General features: G+C 35.9%; 1 protein-coding gene across 1 annotated transcript; it reads left to right on the top strand.

Moving 5' to 3' along the window:
- The first annotated feature begins 6 nt into the window (after positions 1-6).
- Positions 7-5,663, top strand: LOC124635099 (thyroglobulin-like). Its single transcript, XM_047170889.1, has 7 exons — positions 7-311; positions 1,283-1,391; positions 1,651-1,727; positions 2,147-2,329; positions 3,444-3,615; positions 3,798-3,877; positions 5,397-5,663. The coding sequence occupies exons 1-7, from the start codon at positions 128-130 to the stop codon at positions 5,582-5,584; spliced, it is 993 nt and encodes a 330-aa protein (XP_047026845.1). The 5' UTR covers positions 7-127; the 3' UTR covers positions 5,585-5,663.
- Positions 5,664-9,838: the final 4,175 nt, after the last annotated feature.

The raw sequence follows: 9,838 nt of genomic DNA, 5'->3' as shown, positions 1-9,838 counted from the left end.
GATGGCCGCGATAAAATGATAACAGATACCTGTCCAATCAGTAATTAACGTGTACTTATTGTTTGCGCTTGAATAGAATAATTTAAAAATAATATATTCATTACTTATTGACATCTAAGTCACAATAATGACCAGAAAATATCAGTTGTGGGTTTTAGTGTTTTGCTATACTTTTAGGGGTGTAAGCCTACAGTGTCAGATAGCACAAAAATGTGTTACTGATTTGTCAGTGGACGAGTGTTGGGGAAGTCAAGTTTTAGTACCTAACACTAGCGTGTTTGGGTGCTGTCCTTCCTGTGGAACTCCTAGCGGTAAGATACATAATCAGTTGATAAAAACAAAGAAATATTATAACAGTTGGTAAGTATTAATAGACCGTATCGTTGTATTAAATTTCACTCACACTGACCTGTCGGAAGTTGAGTTATTCGATCTAGTCGTTGCGATCGCCGACCGCAGTCTCCGGGAAAGGACTTATTACCTTGGAGAAAATGTCCGGTTGGAGGAGTTTCGTTAATTATCATTTGTTCAGATTGCCAAACATTGCTGCGAGCAGTGATATGATAACTTTATTTTTAGATTTATAAATTGATTGTAATTTAGCGTCAAGACCATTATATCGTACAGAGAAAAACAGTGCAGTACCTATATGACGTTTACAACGTTTACTTTGTTTCGCTTGCCCAAAAATGGCCAATTTGCCACTTAGTCCTGAGAAGCCAATTTGCCATTTACAAATTGCATTGCCCATATCCGTTCTACTTTTTCATCGTGAGACTGAGCTAGACTACACTTACATCAATAATGCCTGAATGAAATGTTTTGATGATGCTCTGTATGAGTAAAAGAGGAAATATCTAAAATCAATGAACCAAAGAAGATTGTAACCTAAGCTTCTTTTAAATCTTCTCCTTGAAGGAAATGCATTTAAGTATTAGGAGATAACCATAAAAAATAGGATTCTTGACATTGAATTCCAAGATTGACGAATTGTAACGAACTCGCTAGCCGGCCATCCGTAGCTCAGTTAATTAGGTCAGCAATAACAAATAAAATCATTTTGGCATGTACAATGTACATTTTGGTGATACTGGTATAAATGGAATTACTGAATTACTAGTAACTATTTAGAAGTCTGTGACATTACTTCCAATGTAGTACAAATATGCAGTCATCAGTGAAGCGTGTTTTGTTGATTTGTACTTTAGTTATGTATCAGATTACACAAACAATAGAATTATTTGAAATCTTTTGTTCATAAGACAAACATTATGACTTTCAGGAGGGACTGAAACCGGACCAGAAACGGAAGGTTGCAAGGCACCCTCTAATTGCTTGCCTGACGGACGATATGCCCCTGTGCAATGCAAGGGTAATCTATTTACTGGCAGGTTAGTACATTACGCCCAGGTTTTTTATCAGCCGTTTTTTGCCTAACATTACACAAAGTATTACAGGAAAAGCAAAAACCCTCCAACACAGTTAAACAATACAATGTATGATAATAGGAAATATTTTCAAAGTTTGATAAATGTGTTATTGATATATTAGAATTTACTATCAGTAGCGATTTCCGATCTGCTGGTTTACCAAGAATTTTAAAACATATTGTAGATAATGTATGGAATGTGAAAATAATATTCATTGTAGATGTTTCTGTTCGGACGAAAACGGAAAGAGAATATTTGGACAAATGTGGAGGGACGAAGCTGATGAAATGACTTGCGGTAAGTTTGTAGCAATTTATTTCACTAACCTGAATGTTATACATAATCAAGTGATTATAACATGCTAATGGTCCATTTCTCATTGGATCCTGCATTTTTTTAAACAATCTAAATTGCCAACATTCATCATTGACACAGTTAGAAATCGTAACACAATTATTTTGCTGTATATAAATATTTTGCAGCTTTCACTTATTATCCGACATTAAATTTTAGATGTAATCTTCCAAATTATTTCACATAAAATAAACAATAATTTTACGCTAAATAATACCATGCAACGTCAAAACATCATGGAAACCATAAAAGAAACTGTTTTTAAAACTATTTTAGTATTTTCTATGGTTGTAGTGACAAACAGGTCTAAAACCTCCACGAAAAAGGTTATTATGTTTTTATCTTATATTGTTCGGCTTCAGCATGCAGTCGCAGAAGAGCTGAACTAGAAGCCCAAGGAAAGGTCTCGACACTCCATTGTACTGAATCTGGTGATTATGAGCCTCTGCAATGCGATGGCGGAATGTGCTGGTGCGCGCAACCTAAGACCGGCCAGCCGACCGTCACTCCCATCCCGGAGGAAGACATGACACGACTACCATGTTGTAAGTATTTGAAATATTAAAAGTTAAAATAGCAGAAAATATACATGAGACATTCTAGCTAGTGGGAGATTAAAATATATGAACATTTCGGAAACGAAAGTAGCACTTTTTCCACGTTCATTTTTCTAAATAATTACACGCAACTTGTACAATGCCACTAAGAAGAATCTAATCAAATATATTTTATAAGATTTTAATAGGAATAACATTAAAATAAGTTCAGAGTTTTCTATAATATAATACATAATAAATCTGTAAGATTAATCTTGCCTCTGCCTGTCCATCATTCAATTGACGAGTGGATGCATCGACAGGATACACACAATATTCACAAGTGATTCACGGTCCCAAGATATTGAGTGACCAAAGGCATTGTATACAATCAGTATGACAAAGAACCCAGATACACTTGTACAAATACATTACGTTGATGAACGAACGTAAGGTATGTTTCAACTGCAACCGTCGAATAATGCGAAGTCTCGTTAAAGTGTCGCAACCATTTAAAATGTGTTTCTCCTATTCATGTTCGTTTTGCAGGAACAATAAATTATTGTTGTTGTTAAGTAGCTTCAAACGAAAATATTACTTTATTAAGAGAACAAAACTTGCTATACTAATGTAAATGGTAACATAAACTACAGCGTGACCTGGTTTCTAGAGAATCTACTTCTGCGCGTAGTGCAATTTATGCATATAGGTAGTAAATACAGGTGGGTGCGACCGGCACAAGGCACATGTCCACAGCACTGTGACGTCATACTACAGAGGGCAGCCACCCTACTATTCTGTATCGATCGTGGCGAACATAAACAAATATCTAAAACAGTTTGGATTCTTTTAACAAATTATATCCATCGAAACCAATATCAATCAACACTTTTTAGTAATAAATTATAAATTACAAACCATGTTCATTTAATGGTTAAGGAAAATTGTTATGATAGCGATTTATCTACGCAAATCAACTTTCTATATTTAGAATGTGTTATAAACACAAAGAGGACAATGATTTCACAAATTGTGCATGAAACAGTAGAAATAAACTTGCCCAATGTATGTGGAATTCTGATAAACATCTGTTGGCTTTGTATTATTATTGTTCCAATTGCAGATAGTCCTGCAGTCATCGGAGAGCAATATTTAAGAAAATGCGAAAGTTTAGTAATTGCCAGCGGTGAGATAGCGGAAGAGCAAGCGAGGCACGGAACAAATTTCCTCGGCAACCCAGTTGTTACGTGTGACTACGACGGAAGCTATGGACCTTATCAAATTAGAAACAGCGTGTATGGCATTATTCTCTTAAATGAAAGGGTATTTTTATTAATAAAGAAAATAAATATTCCTAAGAACAAAGGACGCAGACGTAATAGACGCCGTGAAAGCAAATAACAGCATTGTTCTTATAATCCTTGATAATAATGAATCCTGAATAATAATTGACAATTATTATTATTTATGATTTCAGTGCTTACTGTACTGGTCGCGATGGAGAAATTTTAGGTGCCTGGCAGGCAACCACAAGTGATATGCAGGGAATGAACTGCAGTAAGTATTTAAAGAAATGTTTAACTGCACTTTTAGCAAAACCCTTAGTGACTACGACTAGATTTAACGTAATCAGTAAGATGAAAAATTATTGAACTATATTTTCTACATCCAGCTAGAAGTTACAATGTTTTATATGTAGCTATGGAGAGTAATAAAATAACTAATACATAAATGTTAAATCTAATGAGCACTCCAACTATAATTATGAGGAAAAGCAGCAACTCGACAATCACGAAATCAATTTTAGCTTTACTATCATAAAAAGTCATTAGCATAAAAAGGTTACCTCACAAGCTGCAGAATTTCTAATTAATTATTACTAGCTAGTTTCCTCCCCAATCTATTTAAATATTGAATTTAATCGGGGTCAAACATCGTAGAAATTGGATAAGTCAGTTGTGTTTCAATCTACAACGAATGCATCAGACTTTAAATATTCACATTCCAATTTTTGTTAAAAGTAGTTTGTGTGGGTGATTAAGAGGCAAAATGAGAGCTCTAGCGGCTTATATGGGTACTACTCAAAACCATTTCCTAATTATTCAAGTTGCTGAACCAGCATTTCCAATTTTGGCAAAGCGAAGTATATGTTCAATGTCATCCACAAAATATGTTTTATACAAAATCGATATAAGATTTGTACTGAACGGTAATTAAAATTTATTAAAATTAAAACTTACATAGTTCAAACTTTAAATAAATCGTCTTTTGGCACTGATGTTATTGCGTATGTTCATTTTGCACATATTATAATCCAAGTCATTGATTGATATAATTTGCATACTACATGCACATAAAACGAGATAGGCTGGAGGGCATCAGCGTACCGTTAGCATGGCTCATTCGCATTGTGCCACTACGACCGGTTGTCGGCCGTGACCCTGTTCCCGATACGTTGTACGGTTCCACCCATCCTACCATTCAGCTGGAATGCGGAGACCAACATACTTCACCAATTAATTCAACAAAAGTTGCCTTCTGACAGGTGACTTCGCCTCTGCAACTTTCAACGTAGGTGGAATGAGAAAGCTAGTCAATAGAAAACATTCATTGATTTTGATATAACTATGTTTGTATGTAGGTATATTCACATTTTTATAAATTATGATTCCAGCGTTTCTCTGATCACAAAGATATTCATGTCTATAAATCTGTTGCTAACTTTGAAGTTGGGCTCTACGCTAACCAGTTACACTGTACCAGTAGCATTGTTCTAGTGTTGCTATGGAACATAATTTTCATACTTAGAGGTATAATCTCGACACTGAAATGGTTGCAGTTGTGAGAAATTAATTGACCGTGAACCACACTACCTTTAGCGATAAATCCGAAATTATTGAACAACAATTTTATTGATAGGCATACCTTGAAATAGAAACCTTGACTTGTGTTCTTGAATTTCAGACTTCATTTCTAGTAGGTCTTGAAAATAAGAATCTGTCGATCGGGATAACACACACGTTGTTTGAATAGACCTATTGTTATTTGCCATCCTAAAGAATGATGTTTTGAGCAGATTGTGCACGAGACACCATGATTATCTTCCCGGCGCGAGGAATGACGGTGACGGAGACTTGCATGGGGAATGGCAACTACCGTCCGAACCAGAACGTGGGCGACGTCTACTACTGTGTCGATAGTGACGGGTACCACGGTGAATTGTTAGATGCCTGGCCATCAGATAATTGTGCTAGCTACGCTTAAATTTTATATAATTTCATTCATGTATAATATTATTATATCCATCTAATTGAGCTAATAAATGTTATATATTGGGATTTAATTCGAGTCATTTCTTTTGTGTAACACTTAGATGTAGGATGTATGTGTGTGATGTGTTTTTGAGGTGTCTGAATACCTATAGTCATTTCATTGAGACATCAGCATAAATATTACAAATAGATATTTCCATCAGCAGCTTCAACCACATATTCATCATTATCAACAGTTCACTGCAGTTCAGGGCCAATTACTCTGAATAAACTAGGCGACACTCGTGATTGCTATTTGGGATCTTTTCACAGTATAGTAGTGCACAAAAGCTTACGTACCGGATAAATGGATGGTCATTAGACGAGCCAAGTACCGCGCAGCGCGTGTCACCCGACGCCGGGGTGCCGCCGCCCGCTCGCCGTGCAAGCTCTTCCATCTGGAACAAGTGGCTTAGGTTATCGGTCTGATGCTGGGACGCTGAGGCTAAGATCCAAATACTCATCACCTGCGGCTACACCAAGATATAGATATAAAGCGTTGATTTTGGAGTATATCAATTCAAATAACAGCCTCATATTGAAGGATCACAAGAAGATCTATTAATTAGCAACTAAATTCAATCTATTTGTTATTCTTGGTGTTGAAGGGCAACTGTTTGTTACAGTCCCATGGCAAAGTTCAAGTATTTCACATAAATCTGGGTCCAATAGTCGTGGGGGGTATTCATATTATACTTTTTGCAATTTATTCATCGATGCTAACTAAACCCTTAACCTATACACGTGTATTCTTTTAATACATTCCTTCTAGTCTGTTCCTATTATTGTAAAAGCGAATGACATACTGTCTTCCTTTGCGGATCGGTAAATAGGGCAGTATTATCTAAATTCCTAATATTCTACAGTACACTTGCAGTCACTCGTTTGTAGGAGAGGACGTAAGCCATGTCCTAAAAGTCTAAACATGTCTGCAGTTTTTGGGACTGCTGCGAAAATAACAAACGACCTCCCGCAACTAGACATGCTGCATGCAAGTTATGTTGGTTTAGAAATAGGAAATTGAACAGTTTACAGAAACACTCCCAATATTGTGCGATGTTATCTTTCATATTACCTTATCAAACTCTAATATACAAGGTTTATTAACGTAGGTTTGGATTATTGTCAACATAGCTTATTTATTACTATGCTTTTAGCGTTTGACCATTTTGGGACATAATGACGCACTTAATAATCCTATGGTAGCAGATTGCTTTGAGTAGGCGTTTTACAAAATAGACAATTCACAAAGACAGCGTAACAAAGAGTGACAATTAAAATTTCCTTAAAGTTTCCTTCATTTTATGACCTTCCATGAAACGTCTATGAAAAAAATAACATAACAGTTTTAAAGCCTGTCGTGTCAGTATTTTTAAACTATTCTCAACGAACTAACAGCCATACTTGGCTGAATCTTTTCAGCCAGTATCCATACTTAGCAGTTACTTAAGTACTTGAAAATGTATTAATAAATACGTAATTATAGGTGCCAAAGTTAATAGCGTGAAAAGGGGTCACTGCCTTGCTAATTTATAGGCTCGACGTTGACACCCGAAACATGAAACCCCCTAAACATTGTGGGTGTCGCGGCCCAAACAACAAATCGAAATAACGTACCTATGTGTTTTCCTGTAGGATTTTCTTTTATAATAACTCAGATCAAAGAAATAGTATAATAACATGTAGTGACAATGCAATGATAACATGATGCCCATTTGAGTTGCTTGTTAGAATAATCTTCAAAGGCAGTTATCAAGTACGTACTTGCAATGCCTGTATGTATTCATTATATAGGTAGTAAACGTATGCTATGGGGAAGTTGGTAAAAGAACAGATATACCTAGAATACCCTTTATGTATATTTTCTAATCAATTCAGTTACTTTTCCTAATTTTATTGGGTTATACATATTATTGTCGAAGTTATCATTTGCGCGGTATTTTGGTTGGCAATTACGTATCACGTGTCATATTGTATTAAAGTAACGTGAGGCTTTGATAAATGATAAGGTTTTCTCTGCCTCAGTGAATCCGATTTCTAAAATAAAATGCTAATAATTCAGCTGCCTATTATGTTTTGAGTTTTGACATTCAAATTACAGAAATAACACTTTCTTCAACGTTTCTTAACTATGCTTATTTTCTGGATGAAGTGAAAACACCGATTTTTTTTTCGTAGCGCAAAACTCCGTTAACTGATTTTTCCTTGCACATACATAATATTTGTCTCCTTGACCGGTAATGTGGGGGCATAATAACCACTGTGAGTGACGATGTCGGCTTCCACATAGTCAGCATGTTCGAACCTTCGCTGACTGGCTAATCTTTTTAGCACGACATTAATGCGCACTGTAGTTTCTGCCGACACGATAGAAGAGAAGTACATAAACATTATAACCAATAAAATACATCAAGAAGTTCCTACCTGTATATTTTAATGCATTGTTGCAAGTTACAATGGTAATGATAGGTAGTTAATGCCCACTGTCTATACATATAATAAAATGATAGGAAAGTCAAAACTGTACATTGAATATTTTTTTAAAAGAATACTTTTAGTTACTTTTAGTTTTTAGAATTTTTGTCTGTATGTCTGTTTGTCTGTATGTTTGTCCCGGATAAACTCAAAAAGTACTGCATGGATTTAAATCAAATTTTGCATGACTATTACCTGGGGGCCGGTTCAACACATAGGCTATATATTATCACGCTATCACCTACGGGGGATGAGCAATGAACGTTAATGAACGAAAATTAGAAATTCTATATTGCCCACGCAGACGAAGTCGCGGGCAACAGCTAGTAAGTAAATAAAATCATTCATTAAAGGATACTTCAGATCTAGTAGTTCTTAGGACCCTCAGTGGTGGCTATAAGTATAGTATTTTTTAGCACATCGAGTGGACTTGGTATGCGATACTACTAATAGGACTCTAAAATAGGTAATTCGTGTTAGATGGATTCAACCTAACAAAACTTCGTGATGATTTGCCAAAAAATGTCAATATAGTGATCTTATCTCCCCTCTTAATAAGTGGGTTTTATAACTTCAAGGTATGTAGATATGTAGCAAACTTATACCAATGATAAGTGATGTTGATTCATCAGCCTAGCCGTTTTCCCAACTATGCTGGAGTCGGATTGCGGATGCAGCTGAGTACCCGTGTTTTACATGGAACCACTACCTATCTGCCCTCTTCAACCCCTTGGTGAGTCTGGTTGTCAGACTTTCTGGTTTCTGATGACGACTGATACAGGTAGCTTAATTTTGTATGTCATATGGCAATAAACGTAAATACACATGATGTTACAGTTAAGTAATCGAGCAAATGAAGGTATCCCATATGGCCTAGATTGAATTAAAGATTTGTGCAAGGTTCAGGGTATTCGTAAAATGCAATGATCGTTTCACGTGTACAGTTATCAAAGCACGATGTCGCGCTAGCTAACGAGTGCAATCGTGAATCGAGTCGAGGGTCGTTGATGGAGGGTGGACCGGAGGGCGCCGCGTCCGTACCCCACCACTTGGACACGCCACGACCCCTCTCAACAGCACGCGAACGACGAACTAACCTATCGTATCATGTCGTATCGATGCGATGTTCTTATATTTTTACCTGTCACCTACTTAGTTTGTTTGCTTTACAGATAGACATGTAGATACGAGAGATAATATATCAGCCTGAATTGTGAGAAAGTAATAATGTTAGTTGAGTCACGTGTATCGTATGACGAAAATGTACATGTAACATAGAGTAGAATAATATAGTAGGCTATATATAGGAATAATGGTAAATCTTTGATGTCACCTACGTAGTTATATATTTTCCTAGGCTGGTACCAATAACACTGGTCAACAAATTATTATTTTTTGTTGGTGCAAAGGTGAAATATGCAATTTCTTATAGAATATTTGATACGTAATCGAAGTCCAGAACATAAAGTTGCACTAGCACGTAGGGATTTAGAGATATACCCTCCTAAAGTACCAAAAACGCGTTTTTTTATGAAATTTAATGTAATTTTTTGGGGACAGCAGAATTTTCTAGTAATTTCTAACTAAAGCATTATATAGTACTACTTTCCCCGCATTAACCCCATTTTAATTTATATTTTTGCAAGTTATCTTTCTCAATATATACCATTTTATATCTAAAGTGGAGTTTTTTCATACTAACAGGCCAAATAAAATATAGGGAAGATCAAAC

The sequence above is a fragment of the Helicoverpa zea genome, chromosome 12 (assembly GCF_022581195.2).
Source record: "Helicoverpa zea isolate HzStark_Cry1AcR chromosome 12, ilHelZeax1.1, whole genome shotgun sequence".
In the NCBI taxonomy this organism is placed as follows: Eukaryota; Metazoa; Arthropoda; class Insecta; order Lepidoptera; family Noctuidae; genus Helicoverpa; species Helicoverpa zea.
Note: the sequence above shows the minus strand (reverse complement) of the source record. Positions and strands in the feature narration are given on the sequence as shown.

Coding starts and splice junctions, on each gene's coding strand:
- LOC124635099 (XM_047170889.1), top strand. CDS start 128: ATGACCAGAAAATATCAGTTGTGGGTTTTAGTGTTTTGCTATACTTTT. Junction 2,330..3,443: donor CATGACACGACTACCATGTT/GTAAGTATTTGA, acceptor TTCCAATTGCAG/ATAGTCCTGCAGTCATCGGA. Junction 3,616..3,797: donor TATCAAATTAGAAACAGCGT/GTATGGCATTAT, acceptor TTATGATTTCAG/TGCTTACTGTACTGGTCGCG.